At 31.3% G+C, this 27,971-nt stretch overlaps 1 protein-coding gene across 1 annotated transcript in view; it reads right to left on the reverse strand.

The window, feature by feature from the left end:
* Positions 1-27,971, reverse strand: part of rdgA (retinal degeneration A) — a 369,811-nt gene that overhangs the window by 222,219 nt on the left and 119,621 nt on the right. Inside the window, exon 4 of the mRNA XM_075378003.1 lies at positions 3,436-3,639. Within this exon, the coding sequence (XP_075234118.1) occupies positions 3,436-3,639 (204 nt within the window). The remainder of the gene's footprint in view (positions 1-3,435; positions 3,640-27,971) is intronic.

Consider the following 27,971-nt stretch of genomic DNA (forward strand, 5'->3'; position numbering starts at 1 on the left):
AGTCTTTTGTTCCTTCCATTCAGGATACTGAAACAGGGTGTGTTCGACCATGTCCATTCCATGCAGTACACACAATTGGGGGGGTATCACGCCTCCCAATACGATAAAGGTAACTGCCAAAATTTCCATAGCCTGTGAACATTTGTGTGGTGTAATATTCAAGGTCACCGTGTTTTCTCAAATACCACGATCGCAGGTCCAGTATTAAGACTCTCGTCCAGGCTGCCGTTTACCCGGCTAGCCACCGATCTTGCCAGACGTTAATAGTAGAATCCCGTACCAATGCAGACGATATCCTGGCATGCCTGTCCATCCGTTCCTTTACCAATAGATTTATTCTGATGTCCACGGGGGAATACCCGTTAGCACGCAAGCAGCATTGTATGAGGTGGTCCGATATGCGGCAATGATCCCCAGCAACGAACGTCTGTGCACACTCCGAAGCGTGGTAAGGTTCTTTTTAATCAACAACGTTGATTAAACCGAACCCAAACCGAAGCATCGTTCAAAATAATAGATACGACAGTAGGCATAATGACTATCCGTTTCGATGCTCGAGGCGCCATCTGGTTTGAGTGAAATGGTCTCTGCCGGGTGGCCTAGCAAAAATTAGCCGCAATTACTTTTAATTGAATATATTGTAATTTATTTATTTTAACGAATTGAAACTATACTTTTTTTAAGAGAAATAAACGTCATTTGAAAGAAAAATATGTGAAGAATGTAAAAAAAAAAGCTCTCATTCAACCGAAACCTCCAAGTTGCCAGGTGTAAACTGGTATGTAATTGTTAATTATTTACGCTCATCGTGTTTTTTTTTTTTAAAAAACACGATGATTATCGTGCTTTAGAAAATTGGATTTTAATTTTTTCTGTACAAGATAGTCGCGCTGCGTCTTGTTTACAACATAACAGCGCGCGCATTCCTTCTCTCTCGTTCAGTCTTATCCAGACAGAAAGTAATTAGTTCAAATAATACAACCACTATTTGTGGCCATATTTTTTACAGGCAACCACGTGTTATCGTGTAAAGAAAAAATTAAACTCAATTTAGTACGTAATTTTTTTGGAAAAAATACGATGAGTGTAAATAATTAAAAATAACACCTGTTTACACCTGGCAACTTGGAGGCTGCGCTGACTGAGAGCTGGCAACCAATTTTTTTTTTTACATTTTTCACATCATTTTCTTTCGAATGATTTTTAATTCACTTTAAAAAAAAATGTAGTTACAAATCGTAAAAATAAATGAATTACAATATATTTAATTAAAAGTAATTGTGGCTAATGTTTTGTAGACAATCCGGCAGTAACGTAATAAATAATCATTCATTTAAATCGAATTTCATTAAAAAAAAAAAACCTGCAGAAATCAGCTGCCGGATTACAAAATTTAAAAAATCACAATAGCTATTCTGTTTGTAACACTTGTGAAAGGTGCTGTGCAACAATCAAATTTGTACTCGATTTTTTTTTGCTCGAATTTGATATTTATTTATTTGGTTGTTTTTAGTTTGGTATATTTTTTTAATTACAAATACCTAAAAATTTTAATAGCTTATTCTTTTAATTTTATCATCTTTTGTATCAATTAGGGTTAATTAATTTTTACTTCCCGAATAGGAAAGATTTACGTTAATTTTAAGTTTGAATCGTTATTTATAAAACTTGTGGTAGTTTTAAAATGAAATTTGTTTTTTTTTTCATATCTAGTTACCTGAGAAACTGATTTAATCAAGAATTTAAAAAAAAATTAATTATAAGGATTTGATAAGGAACAAAAATAAATATTATGAAATAACTTCCTTTTGTTATCTGTAATTGGGCAGTACAACAAAATACCGTTCTAAAATATAGGGTGTCCCATATAAAACGCAACCCATCAATCACTCATCCATGAAATTTCAAAAGTCAAGCTTAATCCCTTACTGGTTACTGAAATGGACTCGTCCAATATCTGAACATCGCGGCGACGCAGTATAACACTACCGATAGTAACAACAATGCAATCATAACGTTCAGTGTATTGCTAGAGACAAGATGGTGTTTTCGCTAGATGAACGAGTTTTCATTGTTGAGTCGTACTTCAGTACGAAATCAGTGGTTACAGTACAAGATTTGTTTCGCCATAAGTACCCAGATAGACCAGCTCCTAACAAACATCAGTATTAAGGTTATATGCATAATTTAGAGAGACCGGTTATGTTAATAACAAGGAACACAAAAGATCTGCGTCAATGTTGAATATAGATACAATCACTGAAATCAAAGACCGATTACTCGCCTCGCCAAATAAATCGATCAGACGTGTGTCTGCTGAAATTAATTTGTCTAAATCAACCGTTCATCGGGCGACCAAACAATTACAATTACGACCTTATCGGATTCAAACGGTTCATCAACTTTTTGAGACCGACAAAGAAAAACGACTACAATATTTTCAACGGTTCCGTCGATTTTTGGGCGAGGGAATAAATGTTATGGATTCGTAATTTTTCACAGATGAAGCACGGTTTCATTTGGATGGCTACGTAAACAGCCAAAACAGTAGAATTTGGAGCGCTGAAAATCCCCACGTTTATCACGAAAAACAATTACACCCGCAGAAGTTAGGCGTGTGGTGCGCGATATCGCGGAAGAAAATAATCGGTCCTATTTTTTTCGAGTACACCATTAATGCAGAACGATATCAGGATATTTTATTTCAGTTCATCGCACTCTTGGAAGAGGAAGACAGACACTGCCGGCTACAACATGACGGTGCGACATCGCACTACGCAGGTTCAACTTCTGATTTCGTTGAGGAATTCTTTGATAATCGTGTTATCGGTCGATGCTTGTGGCCACCTAGATCTCCAGATTTGACTGCGGTGGATTTTTTTCTACGGGGTTACCTCAAAGAAAAAGCCTACAGCAACAAACCACGAACACTTGAACGATTGAAAGTCAATATTGAACAAGCTGTATTAAATATCCAGCCACAAAAAAGTTGAAAGAAAAAAGTTGCAAGAAACGCTGTAAAAAGAATTGAAGCTTGTATTCAAGAAGGTGGCGGCCACTTCCAACATTTACTCTAAATGGAAGGTAATGGATGGTAATAATAAAAATTACATTTACATTTATACATGCTTTTTTTATTATTTCAATACCTACCAATATAAGGTTGGGTTGCGTTTTATATGGGACGCTTTGTATAACGCTAATTGCAAATGTACGGTAGTTATTACACGTGCAGAGATATATTGAGACTTATAAAAAAAGAAGATTTTATTAAAAATTAAAGTAAAAATGTTTTAAATTGGTAAGGCAATTAAAACTTCTTTTTTTTATTTAATAAGGAGAGTCATTATTCTGATGTGCTGAATTCTGATGCCCTATACATACAATACTTATAAAATTTGATGAGTATGGTATTAAATAATACAGGGTAGTTACCTTGCCACATTGTTTACATTTTCCTTTTTGCGATCTCCGATGAACCCAATGGTGATGTATGCTCGTTTGTTCTCTATACTGTCTAACACCGACATCTCTAAAGGTTGGTTTACATGTGAATTTAACACGTTCCATCAATGCACCAATACATGATGCATGAGCAACTATTTTACATGCAGAACATTTCATACGTGACCCATGTTTCTGTAAACAGATAAAAATAACAGTAAAAATTAAAAATAACATTCTTATGTACTAAAATAACAACGTTATTTTAATATTAATAGAAACTGTTTAATAATTTTACATTAAAACGAATAATAAATATCGTCTAGCAAGACAATAACTTCTTTTGTTATTTGTTGTAATTCTGAAGGTAAAACGAAATAAAAAAAAGGTACTTTGAGGCGTTTAACCTTGTTTTATTAATACCACCATCTTAATTTTTTTTCAAATTTGATTGCTTAGTACTAAAAACGAAGGTATTTATCGAGAATCAGATCCAGCATCGTTTTTCTAATAAAGTTCTACATTATCATCGTTTTTTATTTTTATTCTTTTACCCTTTCCTCTCAAAGCAAGAACCGCATTTCTGTGTAAATCAGCCCTGGAAAGAGTGCTATCGCCTCTAACCGTTTGAATGGCCTCAGGAGTTCCCGTCCACTCATCGTTGGTATCACATGTTTCTTTCTATTCGCAAAAAAAATAATTATTTCATTATGGCGGACAAAAAATTCAAGTACACCATAAATAGTAATTTCCTAATTATGTAGATCCGAATTTATTTTTACCTCCAAGAATCTCTCAGTTTTGAAACATTAAATCGTTTCTGTACATTAATATCAGCCTGTATGTATAATCCATCGAATTTTAAACACCCTTCTTTAAAAATTAATTTTGAATGCATAATTTTTTTCTTTTGTCTTCATCTTATTACCATAAATTATTATTTTTACACACACGCGGACGTGCACGCACGCACACGCATAGCGAGAGAGAGAGAGAGAGCATGGGGAGGAAGAAGATAGAGAAATAAACGTGCACGCGCACACAATACACACATTTAAATATAAAAAAAAAATACAAAAAAAAAATTTTTTTTTTTGTATTTTTTTTAAAAAATTTTTTAAAATTTTATAAAAAAAAAATTACAAAAATATATTTGATTAAATATAAAAAAATATTTTTAAAAAAGCTTTGAAAAACTAAATATTTTCATTACTTTTAATTTTAAAATTTAATAATTATTACATTTATTTATTGGTTATTTATTAGGTATTTATATAATTTATTTTTTACTTTTCATTGCATTTTTATATTTGTTAATATATTATTTTTTTGTTTTAAATTCTGAATTTGATTTAATTCTTATTTTTTACTTTTTAGAGGGTTTTTCTAATTTGTTTCAGTTTTTTATTAATGGTAATATTAATATTAGTTAAATAAAAGCTTTTGTAAAAAATAATCTTTTATATGTAATCAAATATATATTTTTGTAACTTTTTTGTTTTTTTGTATTTTTTTTAAGACTAAAAAAAATGAAAAAATATATTTTTACACATTGAAGTTACATACGTGTACCAAATTTCAATCATTTTCATAGTTCATGAGAAATGAAAATTTTCAACCAAATGCATGAATTTGGCGTAGGGGTAAAGCGTGGGGGCGTGGGGGTGGGTAATATCAAATTCCGACACCGTAGTGCTGTATTGTCATTGAAGTTACATACGTGTACCAAATTTCATTGATTTCCATACGATATATCAAAATATATAGCAGTTGCAAGATTTGATTATTTCTAAAGCGAGTTAAATAAAAGCTTTTCACGAATTTCTTTTTAATTAACCTTAAATTTATTCAATAGACTTTTTTTTTCCATGAGACCACAAGTTTTTTATGCTAATCTGTTTCCGAATTCTACCTTATTTCGTACATCCTTTGTAATTTTACTACCTAAAATATCAAAATTTATAAAATAAACAATAAAATAATACGGATCTTTGAAATAAATGTTATTACAAGAGGCTGTTAAAAATTTATGAAAAAATGAATATATTTTAAGATAAATGGGAGAGAATTGAAATTTATGTAAGATAAACTAATCTAGGTAGGCCATATGTTAAGGCATCCAGATTAAGTTAATATGCATATCTTCTAGGTAAGCCTTCGGAATACATCAAGAGTTAATCTTCAAGTAACATCAGATATATATGGAGTAGTTAGTAATATCAGATTGTGTAATACGTGTACTGTTTATATATATATATATATATATATATATATATACTATTATATAAATAGGAGAGGGTTTGTTTGTTCGGGACAAAAAACTACTCGATCAATTGCAACCAAATTTTTATCCATGTTTCTTGGCATAACTGAGAAAACTTTAGATAAATTTCATCTAGAAAAAATAAAGATTTGCCGGTTGAAGCACAAACTTTAATGAATTGAATTAATGAACTGTGAACTGTGAGTCTCTATCACTGTGTGACCTGGATTTGAACTGAATGATTCGAATCAATCGAATGAATAATATTACAAAAATAATAAAATTATATTTAAGTTAAATAAATTTAAAAATATTTCCGTTTAACAATAATGGGTTTCTCGTGGGGACTACGTGTGAGGCTAGAGTGGTGAGGTATGCGAGCAGCTCGTGGGAGGCTAGACCGATCATCACCATCAACTGTTAACAAACGGCGTGTCCCTGGGGCGCTGTTCTGGGAGATGCAATTGGGCGTTATTATATCTCTGCAAATATCAACAGATTTTCAAAATTCAAACAGGGTATTTGTTAGTAGTAGGTTGAAGGCTAACTTTTACATGCATCAGGTACTCTCTCGATCTAACAGATTACGGCTATTCGTTAATGTTATATAAAAATAAAAAATTATTTATTAAAACGTGTAAATAATAAATAATCCGTTCTGCACTTCTCATTCGAGCCGCTAAATTCTGATGCTCGTTTCTTACAGTGAGCCTCTCCCAAGATATTTTTCAGTAGAAATACTTACAATAAAAGTCTTTTGAAATTGAAGACAACATATCATGAATGATTAGTATAACCAACGCCAAGCTAACACTACTGAAGATAAATTGATGAAAATTTGTATACATGTTCTTCTTACAGTATAACTGCACAATAAGAAAAGATTTTAAGTGGAGATGCCAATGATAGTTCAAATATTATCGTTTGAACCTTCTTGAGTCTCTCCTCAGCTAACATCAGTGTAGAGAGAGGTAACTTCCAAGCTAATAAAAAAATCCATGAGGTGGATTTCAAAGAGGAAGCTTTGAATATGTCCGTTGATCAGTCGGTTGGTGCTAAGCCAGACATAGCATTGAGTCGTAACCTTATAATACACTCTTTTAGTACTTTATCACGGGTAGTTAGTCTAGAGGCCCAAAATACGTGCTTCGCATTCCAGTCACTCTCGGAAATAAAGCGGCTAACCAGTGAGATGAAGTATATTTTGTCTGTGATATCTTGGCGAGGGGGACAGTTGATTGCCAAGAGTCTAAGCGGTCCAAGCCAGTCTGTTTAATTCAATTGATGTCGCTTGAATATGGTTGGTTCTAAGTGGTGGGAGATGTTATGTGTTTTTACCCATTTTTGATTAGTAGTTCCACCCTGGGTCCTATGGTTTGGGTGTAATAAGGGATTAAAAATAGAATCCGAAAACTACTAACATCAAAGATTTAATTTTAAGGTCACTCTGATGAAAATTGTTTCCTTATTTCCAACTGTTTTTTTTTTTTTTGCAGAGACGATTCTTAAATACCAAAATAAAAATATACTAATCAAACTGCATTAATTTTTAATACCAATTTGATTAAAAAACAATATATATATTTTTTATTTCCATGTAAGAAGTAAAGGAAGTATTGTGATCGCGAAAAATTACGGTTTTCAAATTTCAACGGAAATATCCATTTTGTCCATCCCTTAATCAATTTTTACTAGTTTCAGCGTGACGTCTGTACGTACGTATGTATCTCGTATAACTCAAAAACGATTAGCCGTAGGATGTTGAAATTTTGGATTTAGGACCTTCGTAACATCTAGCTTTGCACCTCCCCTTTTGATTGCAATCGACATGACCAAAAATGTCCAAAAAAGCCCAAAATCCAAACAATTTTGATTTTGGACTTTTTCTTAAATGCAGTAATAAAGTCCTTATTGAGAGCTTTTTAAGGATTCATATGTGGTATTTTTTTTTTATTGAGTCCAGAGGTATAGCCAAATAAAATATTAATTTAATCTAAATATACATGTAAATCGATTCGAATCAGATATCATTTCCTTATTTTTTTTTTTTTTAATTTATTTTATTTTAAATATATTGATTTATTAATAATTGTTAACCTCTGATTTAAAAAAAAATTACAATAAATAATAACATTAAAAAAAATGAAAAAAATATCAGAAGTTATTAATGAAATAAAGTTTTATGTACTTTAAAAAAAAAAAAATGTGTATATATAATTTAATAGGCGTACAAGAAAATCATGTGGTATCCGCATCAGATTTTTTTATTTATTGTATAATTAAAACAATTTTTTTGCACCTCCCTTTTTGATTACAATCGACTTTCTTTTTTTTCTTTTTTCCTGTTTTTTTTTTTTTACATTTGCATTTATTTTTACAAACAAACAAAATTACTTTAATTATATATTTTTATTTTTAAATTTCTTAATATTTCTTTAAAGAGAAAATCGAACTACTTTTATTTTAAAGAAAATTTGTTTTATGAAACGTAAAAAGGGTCTGGCATTGTGTGGACGTATTAGAAAGAAGTATCGAAATCTTATCATTATTATCAAGAAAATCTTTATCTATCCTTGCTTTTATTTTATCCAAATTATACATAAAAGGAGCAGTGAAGGAATTCAGAGGAAATTTTTAAACAAAATAATATAATCTGGGTAAATATCAAATAACCTATATAAATAAAAATGTAAATGTTCGTTTGTTCAAAATCTTAACTCTCCGAAAGTTCTTCACAAATTGGTTTGAAATTTTGACACGTTGCATTCGAATACGCGCGTGTTTTTATACACCTACTATTTATATACCTGTCTTTTTCCTGTTTAGCCTCCGGTAACTACCGTTTAGATAATTCTTCAGAGGATGAATGAGGATATGTATGAGTGTAAATGAAGTGTAGTCTTGTACAATCTCAGTTCGACCATTCCTGAGATGTGTGGTTAATTAAAACCCAACCACCAAAGAACACCGGTATCCACGATCTAGTATTCAAATCCATGTTCATATGGAATAACTTGCTTTACTAGGACATGAACACTGTAACTCTCGACTTCCAAATCAGCTGATTTGGGAAGACGCGTTAACCACTAGGCCAACCCGGTGGGTTGATTACAATCTACTTAACCAAAAATTTACAAAAAAGCCCTGAATCCCAAAAAATTTTGATTTTGGACTTTTTATTAACTTCAGTAATAAGTTCTTATTGAGAGCTTTTTAACGATACATCATAAGTGGTACTTATTTTCATTGGTTCCAGAGTTATAGCCGAATAAAAGTTTATTTAATGAAATATTTGGATCTTACTAGGTACATCGATTAGAATCACACTTAATTTCCTTTTTTTTTAAACTTTTTTTTAATTTAAATATATTGATTTATTAATAATTAATTAATAACCTCTGATTGTAAAAAAATCTACAACAAATAATAATTCAATAATAACAATAAAATAAATATGAAAAAATATCAGAAGTTAATGAAATAAAATGTTATGTACTTTTTATTTAAAAAAAAATATGTATTAATTTAATAATCGTACATGGAAGTCATGATGTGTCCATATCAGATTTTTTTATTTACTATATAATTAAATCAATTTTTTTCTTTATATAAAAGAAAACTGAGTAAAATATAAACCATTATTTATCAGTCGATTAACTCTTTATAATATTTTATCAAAGTATAAATTAATTACCGTAAATAAATCAGTCAATTAGATTACTGGTGTAGAATATATACAAGTTGAAAAGTTACGTGAGATGTTAGAATGCATTATAGATGGCGAGTACGTTGTTTATATATTTAGCCACCTTTTTCTGCATGGATTTTCCGTTTATCACTAATTTTGTCCTGGATATATATTAAAAGGGAAATGTTGTGTTAAAAGTTAGAATAGAACAAAGTTATTCGTTCAGGATGATGGATATTAAACAAAGTTAAATCGGTGATTTGTAAAGAACGTAACATAAAAGTCAATGGTGGGAAGGATTGTGGTAACTGTTAGTTACTACCGATCTATATTAATCTGGTGTGGTAAAATAAACGATTATTTCTACCTCTGATTCATTTCCCACTTTTCCTTTTAACGTAATGGACGGTGATTTTGTTAAAGGTAATTCGTTGTATATTTTTGTTAATCGCATTTAACCACTCTTAATACTATCACGTTACACACGCATACGCGCGCACATAAAAAAAGAATGACAAATAGAAATAGAAATTATTTTATATTTTAATACATTCGTTTCCTTTTAAGGCTTTAAAAGATTAATTTTTATTTTATTTATTATACGGTAAATATTATATGTATTTCTGAAAATATGGAATTTAATTACGAGTAAACAAAAGTTTTTAAAAAAAAAGGCAAAGTAGACTTTCCCAGTTCGCTGGTCAAGTGATACAACTGTTTTTACAACTATTTCATTGCAAAATCTTTTAGATTTCACCGGAAAGTTTTTGTAATTCAAATATTAAGATTCTGACTTTATTTTTATAAAAAAATTATTTTATCTTTTTATAAAACAATAACGAAATGTACTAACACTATTAGAATTTTTTTTTAAAATTACAAATCTTAAAAGGTGGGATAGACGTTTTTGGAAAAAAATTTGTCAATTATTTGTATATGTATTTGCAAGTAACAAATCTCCTTTAATACAGGTTTCTCAAAAATGTTTGAAACTCAAAATTGATTTTTCGAGTAAAAAAAAATTAATACAATCAATGTTATTTAGAAATATTTGAGCCAAATTTGAAGCAAATTATTTAGGTAATATTGTGATATAAGGCCAAACGCAATGCGTCACAAAATTTGATAGGTTGAAGAAGTCAAAGAAATCCCTATGATTTGATTTAGTCACCTTTGAATGTTGTTTATATTACTTTCTTTCGTTCTTTTTTCTGTTTAGCCTCCGTTAATTACCGTACAGATAATACTTCAGAAGATGAATGAGGATGATATATATGAGTGTAAATGAAGTGTAGTCTTGTACATTCTCAGTTCGACCATTCCTGAGATGTGTGGTTAATTGAAACCCAACCACCAAAGAACACCGGTATCCACGATCTAGTATTCAAAACCGTGTAAAAATAACTGACTTTATTAGGGCTTGAACGCTGGAACTCTCGACTTCCAAATCAGATGATTTGGGAAGACGCGTTCACCACTAGACCAACTCGCGGTGGGTTATGTTATTTACTTTGACATTGCTTTACTTAACTTTTTAATATAATCTTCGGACAACGTGCTACCATTCAGAATGGAAAGAAATACATATTTCAAGTATTATCAAGTATTTGATGTTTTTAATTTAGGGATGGTGGAAAATAAACATAACGTTTTGGGTTTTCTGCCAGTTATCATTTTGGTTAACTTTATTATATTCTTTTTTTTTGTTTTAGCCTCCGGAACCACCGTAAGGTGTTTCAGAAGATTATATGTATGAGTGTACACTCTTTGTTCGACCGTTCCTGAAATGTGTGGTTAATTGACATCCAACCACCAAAATACACCGGTATCCACGATCTGGTGTTCAAATTCATATAATAGTAACTGCCTTTACTAGGACTTGAACGCTGGATCTCTCAACTTCCGAAACAGTTGATTTGGGAAGACGCGTTCACTACTAGACCATCCGGGTGGGTGCAGGTATAAAAGACTGTAATAATGAAATTTAACACAAATTCATATCCATTCTTATCTAAGTTTTAAATTAAATGAAAGATTAAAGTCAAGCTTTAAGATAAAAAGTTTAAGTTTAAATCAGGCATGGTAAGAGAATTTCGGGATATCTACTTATGCAAATGATTATGAGGGAAAAAGTGAAAACAGATGTTTCTTTTTGCGGGTGTGAGGGAGAAAAACGCTTTTGCGTCATCTTCGTTCGGAACAAACCGTAGTACAATATTACAAAAGAAAACCCATTTAAATAACTATTAAATAGTCGAATACAGATGCATGGCCAACAACAAGATATTCAATAGCATCCCCATAGTGTTTTCTTGGATGTTAGTTCCTAATTTAAATTTCCGACGCAATGTTGAATTACACACACAGTCCATAAATATGAGGTGTATCGTTAGTTGGCAGTTACATAAAATACAAACGGGTGCATGGGTGTAACTCATTAGGTGTCAATGAGTAAGATTAGTATTCCCTATTCTTAAACAGCAAATAATAACCTCCTATCGACGGTTATCCCGGAATGAAAAGCTCCATGATTGTACAGTATCCTTGATGTGTCGGAGTTTATCATCTACCATAATATTCCAGTTATCTCGCCACCTTCTCGCTGAGTGTGTTTAATAGAATTAATAAAATCGGTAGTAGTAACACAAGTGGTGAAAGACGGTCGGCTACAAGCGTCAACCAAGATTTCCACATGGATAAGGCAACCAGCAGAAACTCACTTTTGTGTTGCTACGGAACAACAGATGATGCGATGCGTTTCAAATAATTTTGGAAAATATTTCCAGCTTTTTGGGCTACCGCAATAAATATTTGTGTTTATAAATAAAAATTTAATGTTTCAAATATTTCAGTTTTAGCTTTCCTTAATCATTGAGTTCGTTAGAACTTCGTCGGTAAGAGGCGACGAAGTCAACGAACTACGTTTACAGTTCTAACCATGGCCTGACCTAACAGTGAAATGAAAATGGAAAGAAAAATAAGCGTGAAAACATTATATTTCAGTTTAATTAGATTAGTAATAAAGAATACTTAAAAAAAAACCTGGAATCTGGTTAGACAACTTTTTTTCCATTTGATGAATCGTGACACTCGAATATATCGTGTTACTCATTTTTTTAATGTACCTTTACGAATCGCGCCGCTAGATAGCAGTACATGATAGTACTAGGTAGCGTACAAAAACTTGATAATGTACTTGAAATAATAAAATTTAAAAGAAAATGTACTTCAATTTGTTTTAATAGTAAATGCTCTTATGTAAATGAAAGTACTGAAGATGAAACAATTTTATTTAATTCCCATCACTTCTTTAAAAAAATAAAAGTATTAGTTTACAAGAGATTGTACTAGTTTTATTAAAAAAAAGGAATAAACAACACAGAAATAAATTCGATTGGTAAAATCGAATTTAACGATAAAAATCGAGGGTTACACTTACAACGTAATAAGTGCAATAAATAGTACATCACGAATTTTTGATTCCTATAAATCATTATAATAGTTTTATTAAAAAAGGAAAAAACATGGTACGAAGTGAATGATATGACTATCAACAAAAAAAAAACTGGCTGTGAAATTCAATTTGTTTGTTTTAAGGCAATAAATTTTAATAATAAATCCATAAGTCCAAAGTCAGTACTTCATAAAAAAAAATAATAAAACAAAACGCAGTGATATCCAAAAAAAATTACAATGAAATTGTAAACAGTACGGTAAGAGTCTCGCATAAATCATTTTTCCGCTCAAAAAACAAAAATTTCTGTAAAATAAATAAAGTTATTTTTAACAAAACGATAGGATGATATTTTTCGACACTACATTTCTATTATCAAAATCTGTTATTAATTTAGAATTTTCTTTAAAAAAAAAAAATACATGTTAAATATATACAATAAACAATGTTTATTAGTTCCATATAATAAGGAAAAAAAAAAGACAAATTTGTTACAAAACTCTTACCGGCCTGATTTCATTTATATGTAATATAAAAAACACATCACATTTAGAAAATAATTAAATGAAATCGGGCCGGTAAGAGTCTGTATTTAATTATTTAGTTTGCAAATTTATTTATTTACACAGATTTTTTTTAATTTTTAAAAAGTTTAATAACAACAAAATTACAATTTTTTAAATATTTTGCCAGAAATGCTAGTGCAATTTACCGTCAGAATCAAACGGAAAAATAAATGAATATTAAACTGCATATTGGATATTTCTAGCTGTAAGTTAGTAGAAACAGCAGTTTATATATACTGTATGAGTTGACGATGTTACAACTTTGAAAATTATGTTTATTTTAATTGTAAACAAAACCATCTACACAAAATAAATAAATTAGGGACAATTAATGGTAAGTTATTTGTATGATGTACAAGCAGACCCGGCAATGCTTCGCTATTGTTAGATTTGAGTTTATAGGAGTATAATAATATATAAATAGGATATAATTGATATCTATAAATCTATAATCAAATCCATAAATATAATTTTTCTAAATATCTCAACCCCAGCGCCATCTGGCGGGTTCATTTTTTGCAGAGATAATTCTTTCCATGTAAGTGACAATTATTCTGAATACGAGCCAAATCGGACCATGAATACAATTTTTCAAATTATCTCGACCCCAGCGCCACCTAGCGGGTCAAAACTAATTCAGACACCTTCACTGGTATGCGTCCAACCATTCCCCAAAGTTTCATCGCTATCGGATGAACGGTTTAGGAAGGCATAAGAGACATACAGACAGACAAACATTCATTTTTATATATATAGATTTATGTTTGTACGTCTGCAACTCTTAAAAAAAAATTTAACTAGAAATTTCCGGAGATTACCTCCGGAAATTTCTTTTTTCTAATTTCATCTTCCTTTAATGTTTTTAAACTTAGCAATATTTTGAAAAAAAATAATCTATGAATCAGTTACACCTCAATATGTGAAAAAAGCTTCCTTTTTTGAGATCCCACGCTAAATATAAAACCTAAACACGTAAGTTCCTGCTATAAATTTACACGAGGGTTTTCGTCATACCAATGAAAAAAATTATAAGCGTTTAATAGGTAATTCAATTTCAATCATTCTTCACCAGATTATTTCATTGAACTGAAAAATGTTTTCTAATTCACACGAATAAAACAAAACAAATAATTATGGAATTATTTTTAAATTCCACCAGTCTGTCAAAATCATCTTTAGAAGTGCATGAAGAAATCTTGGCTGATAAGAATTTAACTACAATTAATTCCTTTAGAATCTATTGTAAACTTGAACCGTATATTTGTAGGCTAATAAAATCATTCTGGTTGTGGTTTAAAGCCTATACTAATATATCCGTAATTAATCGATACCTTTAATTGGTGAAAATCCATAATAAAAAATTGGATTTGGAAAAATCTAGTTGTTAACCTCTTCGACTATGAGGAAGATGTAAGGCGATTAAAACGCGTTCAACTATTGGATCTTGAAACACCTATTAGTGATACTCAGGACGAGGTCCCTATTCTTAATTTGTGTATTATCAAAGTATTTACGTTTATGATCATTTATTTTTCTAATATTATTTGTTTCAATGCTTTATTATTCTTATTATGTCGTGGTTGTATTGAGAGTACTGGACATTATTTTGATTTCTTGTTCATGGTTGGATTTTATCAATGCTTATGGTTCCTTTCATTTACTATTGATGTTTATAATATATTTAATTAAGGTATTTCAAGAGAAATTCCTTTATAACTTGATTATTGTCATAAAATTAATTTTTGGTTTCTACTCTTCAAAACCGATTGCAAATATATTAAAAAATTTAAACGAACTAAATGGAATATCGATCCTTCTACTTCCAAGTATATTCGCAAGTATACAACTTTAAAAGAGACTAGTTTCACGAACTGAAAATCATCCAAAGGTTTAAATTAATGACGAGACGATGGATCGAGTACGAGATGCATTCACTGGAAAGTCAATTAGGCAGGCTAGTTACAAACTGAAAATTCCTCGTTCAATGTTCATCAACTTGTTCATAAGGGGCTCCGTTTGCAAACGTACCAGTTACAACTCCTTCATCACATTAATTCAAATGACTGCCGCCTAAGATGTCAGTTTGCCACAAAAGTGTTGAAAACAATTCTAATTATTTTGATACGTTTTATTTAATGACGAGGCAACCGTTAATACGTACGAGAAATTTAACAGACACGAAGGTCGAATTTACAGTTCTGAAAACCTCCATAAAGTAATGAAAGGGACACACTAAAAACCAGTATCTGGTTAGGAATGCATAAAAATTTCGTTATCGGTTCGTTTTTAATTCTTTGCACGAAGTAAAGGAAGTATTATAATCACGAAAAAATTTTGTTTTCAGATTTCAACGGAAATATCCATTTTGACCATCCCTGAATCTATTTTGACTAGTTTCGGCGTGACGTCTATGTACCTACGTCTATATACGTATTAATGACGTATATATATATACATATACGTCTATATACGTACGTATGTATCTTGCATAACTCAAAAACGATTAGCCATAGGATGTTGAAAGTTTGGATTTAGGACTTGTAACATTTAGATGTTCACATCCACTTCTGAATGCAATCGACTGAACCAAAACTGTCCAAAAAAGCCCAAAATCAAAAAAAATTAATTTTGATCTTTTTCTTAACTACAATAATAAGCCCTCATTGAGAGCTTCTCAACGATATATCATAAGTGGTAGTTATTTTCATTGGTTCCAGAGTTATCGCCAAATAAAATTTGAATTAATGAAATATTTGGATCGTACAAGGATTCATTCAAGAATTGGTAGAAAACCTCATACAAGAATTGGTAGAATGTAGTAGGAAACCTCAACCAAAAACTAGATAATGCCTATTTTAAAAGGAGCTGCCTCAAATATCTAAAAGAAGCTACCCCTAACTTCAAGTGTCAATTTAATATAAAAAAATAAAAATAAAAAGGTTCAAATGTAGTAGAAAACCTTAACTAAAAACTAAATTATGGCTATTTAGGAGATAATTAATAAACTTAATTAACCTAAAATAAGTAAATAATTAAATAAGATTTATAATCTTATTTAATTCTTGTAAGAATGGATTCGTACAAGGAAATTTGGATCGTACGTCAATTCAAATCCGACTTCATCTCCTTTCTTTTTTTTTTTAATTCAAATATATTGATTTATTAATAATTATTAACCTATGATTATAAATAAAGTTTTACAATAAATAATAATTCAGTAATAACAATATAAAAATATATTTAAAAAAATATAAGAAGTTATTAATGAAATAAAATTTTATGTGCTTTTCATTTAAAAAAAAAAAAATGTGTGTAAGTCATTTAAAAATCGTACAAGGAAGTTATGTGGTGTCCACATCACATTTTTTTTATCATGAAGCTCACTGTATCAGGATACACGTACCTAGACATACTACAGAACTTTGCTGGACCTAAGATTCTTGCGGGCTTCAGTCTCTAACAATACTGTCATCGAGATTTTACCATGTTCTTGAACAATTCTTTCCCCGGATGTTTGATCTGACGAGGAGGTCCAAATGTATAGCCTCCTAGATCTCCAGATATCATTCCTTTGGACCGTTTACCTTGAAATTTTTGAAAAGTTGTGTGTATCAAAAAAAGTTCCAAGATTTGAACGATTTAAAACAGAGAATTACTGAAACTATTAGTCTAATAACGCCGCAAACACTTCTAAACACCTAGCAAGAGTGAGATTATCGTGAAGACATCTGTCGTGCTACAAAAGGTGTACATTGAACTTGACTAACTTATATTAACTTACAAAAAAAAAATATATAAATATATTATAACGAGGTGTGTGAGAAAAGTAACGAGATTGGTAACACTGCGAGCGATCTGGCAACGCTGTGTCTACCGGTCTGTGCTAGACCGGCTTGTTCATCCCTTCCATATGCTCAGTACGAGTTTCAACTGCGTTCAGCCAACATATTATTTTGGACAGTGCCATCAGTGAAGTTTTTTTTTTGACTCTGCTCCCCTGGGCCCTTTCTGAAAGGTATTTCGCCACCTGTCTCCTCAAGTACGGGCTGATGTTTTTTGCCTGTAATTCCCTATGAATCTGACTCCACTTTACTGTGCCGAAAGCATTTCTACCATCTAAGGAGACAAGAAGCGGAATTCTTCTAGTTCTCCATGTACCACTTTTCACCTCAAGAGCCCAATTTATTACTTTGTTGGCAGCTAATACGGTGGAGCGTCCCCTCCAAAAACCAAATTGATTTGGGCTAATCCCTTCACCTTCTTCAACTTGGCCGCCAGAATTATTAGAGAATTCTGGCGGCCAACATTTTTTCAACCATCTTTCCTAGATTGTTCAATAGACTCAGTCACGTTTTGTGTTAAACTTTGGGAATCCGCGAGTGTGACCTTTGAAAAGTTGAAACAGGCATATGAGGAACATTGCTTATCAAGAGCACAAGTTTTCCGCTTGCACAAATCATTTTTGGAAGGCCGAGAACACGTTGAAGATCAAGCTCGCTCAGGGAGACCTTCAATTCAAAATCTGACGAAAACGTTGAGCGTGTAAGGGTCCTTGTGAGGTCAAACCGTAGTTTAACAATAAGGATGATGAGTGAACAGTTAAATTTAAACACTTTCACCGTACATCAAATTTTGACAATCAAAGAATCGTGTGTGTGTATCGATCTTCTTGAGAGAATTGACAATGACCAAGAATTCTTCAATCGTGTGATCACAGGTGATGAATCCTGGATATTTGAGTGCGATCCTGAAACAAAACGGCAAAGCGAAGAGTGGCACACCTCATCATCTCCTCGACCGAAAAAGTGTCGAATAAGCAAATCAAAGATCAAAACCATGCTGATTTGCTTTTTTGACAGTAGGGGTATCGTGTACAAAGAATTTGTTCCTCCAGGACAAACTGTCAACCAAATGTTTTACAAAGGTATCCTTGAAAGGCTCAGAAAAAGAGTGATTCACGTGAGACCAGACATTGCATACAAGTGGATGCTTCATCATGACAATGTCTCGTGTCACGGCCATTTCCATCACGTAATTGTTTAATTCAAAACGCATTCCTACGGTTCCTCAACCCCCTTTTCCCCTGATTTGAATCCTTGTGACTTTATCCTCTTCCCGAAATTGAAACATGTCTTAAAAAGACGTCTTTTTAGAACTCTGGAGAACATTCAAAAGACTGTGACCGACCAGTTAAATATCCTACTAGTTGAAGCCTTCCAGCGCTGCTACCAGGAGTGGGAAAGGAAAACAACGACTCCGCCGGTGTATAGCTGTCCAAGGGAACTACTTTGAAGGGGATAATATTATTTGAAACAAATAAAAACTTTGGTAAGTAAAACGTCAGTCTCATTATTTTTCTCAAACACGTCATATATATATATATATATATATATATATATATTATATTATATATATTATATTAACTAGTTCTTTTAATATAAGCTGTTACTTAAAGATACCTTAAGCTTGAAACACTGTATTAACTGATAAATTTATATATAACGGATAAATGTGAACATTCCGCCCTATTGCACTTTATGTATTTTATTTCTACTGATTTAATTCATTTAACTTGTTATTTGTATCTAACTTTTTAGCTTTAGTATTTTGTACTTAACACCTGAAGAAGGTAATTTGTATAGAAACAGCTGTCATATTTAAATAAAACTAGTGAAAATCAAAAAAAAAAGATAAGTTATTTTAATTTTTTATACATTTTACGTCCATAATTGTTTGTTATCAAAAGTGAAACGATTAATGGGCGTATTTAATCTTGAAGCATCTCCAACTTTTATCAAATTTTTTGTTTAATTTATATAAATAAATATTAACGGATCGGTAGTGAAGAATTAAGAAATTTTTCTGAAATTTCCATGAAAACCAGCTTTACACGTTTTATTTTACACCAAAAATATTTTAACTATAACTAGGTGTAATTAAGGATAAAAACAGAGAAAAAAGAAAGAAAGGAAATAACCTGAACATGTCATAAAGAAAGAATAAAAAAACAATAGAAAACGTTCAGCAGCAGGAATCAGATTATTCTCTCGCTATTGTGGATAGTTGGTGCGAAGAAGAGCAACTGAGCAGATGGATGAAAAAAAGGAAAGAGTGTGAAAGATTAAAGAACGAAAGAAGGAGTGAACGAGTTGATGACTTAAAGTAAAAAAAAAAAATAAAGAACGGAAGGCTTACTTCTTATATAAAAGAAGAATTCAAGTGAAATGTGGTGAAAGTAAGTTGCCAAAAAACTATTATGAAGTACGGTCCTATAAAAAAAGAAGAGATTCCTGCATCAGTATTTACTATATGTGTTAAATCTCATAATAATAATGAATTTATTTTAATGGTATAATATAAATATTATCAATTGGCAAAATCAATTGATGATATGCATAATCTCTTATTAGGATTGCTTTTTTTTAATGTAGATTTTACTGTTCAAAAAAGATTTTTAAGCCAAATATACAATTTTGCAAACAATTAACTTTATCCAGTTTCAAACAAACTATTCTTCAGACAATACCAATAACTGAACACTAACGAATAAAAAAATAATCAGAACATAATCCTATACTCCTTAAATATAATTAAAAATTACTTTTGGAATTAAATTAATGACCTGAATACTAATCAGTAATAATTTATCCAAAAATACTAGCAAAAATCTAATATTAATTTTTTCTCAAACTCAATTTTCCTTCTTTGAAAAAGGAAAAAATTGTGCTGTAAAAAATATTGAAAATATCCTATGACTGTTTCAGACATTTCATTATATCCATGAAAGTCTTAATCAATTTCGAACGAATCGGCTGTAATAACTGGAGAGATTTATGTATATAATTTTTTTCGTCTTAATACATTAAAATTTGCCCCATTTTGATATGTTCTGTTTTTAATAAACTCTAAAATTCATACTTTTGTATTTAGTTTTTTTGGACTTTATTTACTCAGAATGAAATTTTTTATAACTTTTATTAAAATATTTATATGTTTTACTAGCCATTTAACAAAATTATTTTACCCTAACAAGTGTCTTTTTTTACTCCAAGGTTTTACATAAAAATTTCTCAAAAACTACTAAAAACAGAGTTGTGGAATATATTTTTTAAAATTTTTCAGGCCATATTACGTAAAAAACAAATAAATTTACCACTTAATTTGAATCCCAAGAATTACAAAGTCACGCTTAATTTTACGAAGAAATGATTCCTAACTAAAAAATTAATTTAAAAAAAAATATTTAAAAATATTGAAAAAATAAAGTTTAACTTTTATGAAAATAATGAAATAAAATTGTTTCTCATTTTAGGTCCGGAATATAATACAGGTGCAAAAGCTACTTTTTAATTTTAATTGCATTTTAAGTGAAAAAAAAATTAAAAGAATAGCAAAAAACAGAATATATATTTTTTATAGTCGAGGAAATGATGTTAAAAAACAATTTAGATCCGGAGTAATAGTACAAGGTGAAAAGATAAAGCTGCTACGATTTGCTGATAATATAGTCATTCTAACTGAGAATAAAAAGGATTTAGAAGGAACAATCAACGGGGTAGATGAAGACCTACGCAAGAACACCGCATGGAAATAAACAAGAACAAAACGAAAGTAATGAAATGTAGTAGAAATAACGAAGATGGACCACTGAATGTAAAAATAGAAGAGAAAACATTATGGAGGTAGAAGAATTTTGTTATTTGTGATGTAGATTTACTAAAGATGGACGAAGCAGGAGCGATATAAAATGCCGAATGGTACAAGCGAAACGACCCTTCCAGTCAGAAATATAATTTGTTAACATCAAAAATTAATTTAAACGTCAGGAAAAGATTTTTGAAAGTATATGTTTGGAGCATAGCTTTATATGGAAGTGAAACTTGGACGATCGGAGTATCTGAGAAAAAAGATTAGAAGCTTTTGAAATGCGGTACTATAGGAGAATGTTAAAAATCAGATGGGTGGATAAAGTGACAAATGAAGAGTTGTTGCGGCAAATTGATGAAGAAAGAAGCATTTGGAAAAATGTAGTTAAAAGAAGAGACAGACTTATAGGCCACATATTAAGGCATCCTGGAATAGTTGCTTTAACACTGGTGGGACAGGTAGATGGAAAAAATTGTGTAGGCAGGCAACGTTTGGAATATGTAAAACAAATTGTTAGGGATGTAGGATGTAGGGGATATACTCAGATGAAACGACTAGCACTAGATAGGGAATCTTGGAGATTTGCATTAAACAGTCAAATGACTGAAGACAAAAAAAATAGCCGGGGAATAGATTTTAAAAAAATATTTTCTAAAAATATTGATATCAGCTTAACAAATTTGCTACTTTTCTCTAAATTTCAATATAGGCTGAAAAAAGGAAAAAACCTTTTCTTGCATTTTAGGTCCGGGGTCTACAATTTAAAAAAAAAATTATGATTATTGATAGCTCTATAAATGAAGTATATATTTTCAACCAAATGGAGATAAGAGCAAAAGAACAAAAATATATATTTCAATTTTAAGGGTGGGGGTTGATTTTTTGAAAACAATGTTTTTAGATTATTTTTGTATGCTTTTTTTAGATAAAATATCTTCTTTTAATAAAGTCTTTAAGATGCCTCTTAGTCAAACCAAATTATACATAGAGAAAAAAAATTGTTACCTGGATTTTATAAGTGAAAATGGTAAAGGGGCTTATAATAAACGAAAATAAATGCACGAGCGAAAGTGGTAGAGGGGCGATTTTGGGGAATTGAAAAAACATTTCCAATACAAAAGTTGTAGATCATACAAAAATCTACATCTTTTGTAGAGATCACTTTATAACACAACCTCAAAATTTTCAAGAAAAATCTTTACTTTTTTTTATTTTTCATTTTCCCAAGAATAACTTAATTTTGACGAAACTTGGTGAAAGTATATCTTTCTGTGTCTTAAATAACCACAAACTATTTTGACGTCAACATTCGCCGGAAATCGCAATAATACCATTTTTCAACACTTTTCAACCCCTCAAATCAACAAATCAACAGGTTATCACCACCGCTCACCCATTTATTTTTTTACGTTTATTATAAGCCCCTTTACCATTTCCACTTAAAAAAGTCTAGGTAACAATATTTTCCTTTTCCTTTAAATGAGTTATTTTGTTCGGTCTATCTGAAAAAGATCGAAATTAAATTTTTCGGGATATCATCAACTCCTTAACGAACTTTGAAAAAAAAAAATGAATATGATCAATGACCCATATATAGAAATATTTTAAAGAAATTTGAAGAAAATCTGTGTTGTCAATCCTGAGAGGTAAGTCCAAAAGCAGTGCGATACGTACAACACAAAGTCTTTCTTTTTCCTGTTTAGCCTCTAGTAATTACCGATCAGATAATACTTCAGAAGATGATATGTATGAGTGTAAATGAAGTGTAGGTCTTGCACAGCTTCAGTTCGACCATTCCTAAGATGTGTGGTTAATTGAAATCCAACTACTAAGGAACACCGGTATCCACTATTTAGTATTTAAATCCGTGTAAATATAACTGACTTTACTAGGACTTGAACGCTGGAACTCTCGACTTCCCAATCAGCTGATTTGGAAAGACGCGTTCACCACTACACTAACCCGGTGGGTTATATACATAGATCTAAATGGAATTGTTGGATCCTAAAATAAATATTTTCAAAAAATCCGGCACTCCATTTTTGACATGACCATTATTTTTTCCTTTAATATAGTTATTCCAGCTATATTCGCCAGGAAAGGAGAGCTGTTTACCGATTTTATTACTTAATATCTTGAATTATATGAGGTATGATTAAGTAGAAGGAATTTTTATTAATTAATTAGAAAAATGATTAAAATAAACTTGATAAATAATATAAAGAAGCGAAAATTTATTTGTGGAATTAGTAATATAAATTAATTTATTATTCCAGTGATAATTACGCGTAAGAAAAGGTTGATTGCAATTCCGAGAAGGAAATCATGGTTCTCTAATTTGAGAAAGTGATTAGGTTATACGCCCATCCAATTATATTGCGCTGTGGTTGGTAGAATCAAAATTGATCATGATGGGGACCAACTGTCGTGAGAAAACGGATCCATACGGAGCCATCCATTAATTATATAATCATATAAGATAGAGGGGGAGACTTTAACAAAATCTTACTCCATCTTGTGTGAATGAAAGGGGGGGTTATAAAGCATTCTTCATAATTTTTTTTCTAGGGTGTATTAAAATATTTGAATTACAGGGCCGGAACCTGTATCACAATGAAACAGATTTTAATTATGATACAGGTGTTCAACCAATCAAAAGTCTACTCTTTTTAACCAATTAGAAGCGGGTATATTTTAATGAATTAGCTTCTTTTTTTTTTCTTTGATTTTAATCCAGTTTATTTGTTATCAAAGAGAATTTAATTTGAAAGTTCGTCAATAAGTAGCTAAGTTTCTATATTACATTGTTTATCCTTTTTTTAATTATGAGCAAGAAATGTCTTTTAACAACGATCGATATTAAAGTAATGGCAGAACTTATAAAAGGACTAACAACCTGTTTCCAAAGAAATATATTTGTTTTTTTTTTAAATTAAAAAAAAAAATATTCCGCAAACAATGATTTCGTAAGAATTCTAACATCGATTTAAATCAATAATCACATTATTTTCAAACCGTAGAAAAAATACGTTATGTAACTTTCTATAATGGCCATTAATGTTGTCTTGCAAAGCATACGGTAACTTACTTCGCATTCATGCATTAATGGCTATCGTTATAGGCTCGTTGCAAAATGTATTATTATTATTATATAGTTTTTTATTACCAAGATACATCCTGTTTTGTTTATAAAATAATGGAATTTCTCGAACTTTTCTTCATGATCAACAGGCATTTCTTAGAAATTTTCTCTGAATCTCAATAAATTTTGTTGAAAAATTTTATTTGTTTGATAGAAATTTAACGATGTTATAGTATGTCAAAAGTAAAAAGAAAGTTGTAATTTTAAACACAATGTTTTGTGTTTTTCAATACTTTTCCTAAAATATACTAGAGATAAAAATCTGGAAAATGACCTATTTAATTTTTCATGTCAAAAACCATACGAAATTATCAAATTAATATAATTAAAGTTCCACGAATTACACATTAACAGTCCTAATATCAATAGCTAACTAAAAATCGATTATAAACCGTTTGAAGATAGCTGGATAAGAAAAATAATCGATAATTTGGGTGCCAAATGATTTAAATAGTGAAATTTTAATGGACGAATTTCCATTCGCGAATAATTCCAAAAAGAGAACGAAATTGAACTGTGTTTGAAACGGCTTATTATCGGCGATGAGAAATTAATTGTGAATCACAATAACGTATGGATAAGATCGTGGTCGAAGCAAGTTGAAGCTTCGAAAATGGTAGCAAAGCCAGAATTGATGTAAAGAAAAGTGATACTGTGTGTGGATGTGTAGTGGGATCGGAAAGGAATCGTTCACTATGAATTGCTATGGTCAAACGATTGATTCTAATCTCTGTTATAACCAACTGTTTAGCCTCCGAAACCACCGTAAGGTATTACTTCAGAGGATGATGTATGAATGTAAATGAATATAGTCTTGTACAGTCTCAGGTCGACCATACCTGAGTTCCAGCGTTCAAGTCCTAGTAAAGCCAGTTATTTTTACACGGATTTGAATACTAGATCGTGGATACCGGTGTTCTTTGGTGGTTGGGTTTCAATTAACCACACATCTCAGGAATGGTCAAACTGAGAATGTACAAGACTACACTTCATTTATACTCATACATATCATCCTCATTCATCCTCTGAAGAATTATCTAAACGGTAGTTACCGGAGTTACAGAAAAAAGAAAGAAAAGGTCGACCATACCTGAGATGTGTGGTTAATTGAAACCCAACCACTAAAAAACACCGGCATCCACGATCTAATATTCAAATCCATATAAAAGTAACTTGCCTTTACTAGAATTTGCACCTTAGAGCTCTCGACTTTGAAATTTCCTGATTTGCGATGACGAGTTCGCCACCAGGAACTGATCAGTAGATAAGGTATCCATTTCCATTACAAGAACCCCAGACCCCACACATATTCCGTGACCAACAGGAAATTGAAAAGCTGGGCGGGGAAATTTTGATACATCCATCGTATAGTTGTGGATCTTAGACCGTCAAAGTACTATTAATTTCAATCTCTACGTATCTTTCTTAATGATATAAAGTTGGCTTTAAATGAGGCCTGTAATAACGCTTACCTTGCCTCCAGAAAACACTTTTGTTCTACAGTAACGGGATCATGATTTTACCTCAAAAATGACAAGTGGTCAATCAAAACGGCATATATTTGCATCGATATATTTCACTTAAAATATAAACAAAAATTTATTGACTTTTGTATTAAAATACAAAGAAACTTCTCTCCATAAAGAAAAAGTAAATGATAAAATATTTCTTTGATCTTTTCTTTTCAATTTTATTCTTCAACTAAATATTTTATAAGAGCCGGTAAAAACTGTTCGAAAAGGATTTTAATAAAATTCAGCGGATTCACGGGTGTAGTCATGACCTTCGGGTCTTTGGGCCCGTACGCTTTGAAAACCCAGATGAAAAAAATTGAAACATTTTGTCAACTCTGTACTGTCAAAATAACCAGTTGCAACTTTGTAATTAACGTGAATATATATATATATATTTTTTTTTAAGAGGTAATTTAGAGAGGTTGACGTCACTTGCTCTAATGCATATTCAAAACGACACGCAGACTGATATAGATCCCGTTGTCAATCGGTATCATCGAGATGAATTGTTTAGTAAATAAATTATGGTATGAAATAAAAATCAACTTAATTTAAATCTTCATCTTATTATTTTCTATCCCATCTTATATTATTATACAATTTTGATTTTTTCATGGCAGTTTTGATTAAAGGTGACTATACAGTCCAATCTTAAAGTTTATTTAGCTTCTGAAGTCCCCGTTAGAGTCACTTCGAATAATTTACAGGTTATTGCCGGCCTCCGTGGCGCGAGTGGTAGCGTTTCGGCCTTTCACCCGGAGGTCCTGGGTTCGAATCCGGGTCAGGCATGGCATTTTTCACACACGCTACAAAACATTCATCTCATCCTCTGCGGAATGAATTGCTTGAGTGCGGATCCGGAGGTAAAAAAAAAGCCTACATGTTATTACTTGCCGGCCTCCGTGGCGCGAGTGGTACTGTCTCGTCCTTTCATCCGGAAGTCCCGGATTCGAATCCCGGTACAGGCATGGAATTTTCACACACGCTACAAAATCGTTCATCACATCCTCTGAAGCAATACCTAACGGTAGTCCCGGAGGTTAAACAGGAAAAAACAACTTACAGGTAAATTTTTATAAATCGAGATAAAATTGAAGAAACTTAAAACTGTTTGCTTTTTTCCGAAACCGTCCTTTATTACCTCTTTTACAGAAATATTAAACGAGTTTTCGTGTTTAAAAATAGTTCAGATAAATCGTATGTACCCAGTAGAAGTGTATGAAATATAATACACCTAACCCAAATAGAAGGGAAGAGGAAAATGTGACCCCCTTTCCTCCAACTGCCCCCTAAAATTCAGTAGCTGGATCCGCTTCTGAATGTGATAAGGAGATGATTAAAAAAATATGCATTAAATATATACTTTTATGAACGATTCCAATGAAGATTTTATATGATTTTTACATTTATTTTGGTTTTAACAGTTTTTAATTTTCATAAATGATATAAATCTTGTATTCAGATACATTTTTTTACACTTATTTTTCACGCATATATTACAAAATCCTACATTTCAATTTTTTTCCAACTCATTTAATAAAATTTCAAATAATTATAGCTTTTTAAGCTGTAAAATATAGTGATGATTAGTTACCATTATGTAGAATTTTGACGATTACTGACAGCCATTTTTATTCATTGAAATCGTCGTAAACGCCCGTTTATTCATGCAATTGAGATATACATTGTACCTATTTTACGATAGGTGGATCAAAAAATAAGTTACACCCTTGCCGTATTCTTGAACTGAGAGGGATATATTAATGTCTTGCGGTGGCAGCACTGGTTGTGTTGTTGTCTTCACGCTCCCCCAGAAACAATTCTGTACGACATTAAGTACGTATCGTTGTCAATATGGCTTGTTCTCTAAAGGTTTCGTTCAGCATAGAAGTGCGTTCAGTAGTCGGATTATTGTGGCCAGAATATTACAATTGTTGTAAAATTCGTGCCAAATTGTTGAGGTATACGGTGAGAATGCAGTGTCATGCCCCAAGATCACAAAATGATGCCAAATGTTTAGAAACGGAAGAACAAATGTGAGTGACGAACTGCGTGCGTCCTTCAACTGCAAATACGACAGGTAACGCGTGAATGAAATGATCTTGAGTAACTGGCGTAATAAAATGAGAGAGATTGCAAGTGAACTTAACATCAATCATGGTGGTGTGTTAATGATTAATCACGATCAGCTTGGTTACCGTATGATGTGTACACGATGGATGCCACATCTGTTGACCGAAAACCACAAACATC

Source organism: Lycorma delicatula, chromosome 11 (assembly GCF_047948215.1).
Source record: "Lycorma delicatula isolate Av1 chromosome 11, ASM4794821v1, whole genome shotgun sequence".
In the NCBI taxonomy this organism is placed as follows: domain Eukaryota; kingdom Metazoa; phylum Arthropoda; class Insecta; order Hemiptera; family Fulgoridae; genus Lycorma; species Lycorma delicatula.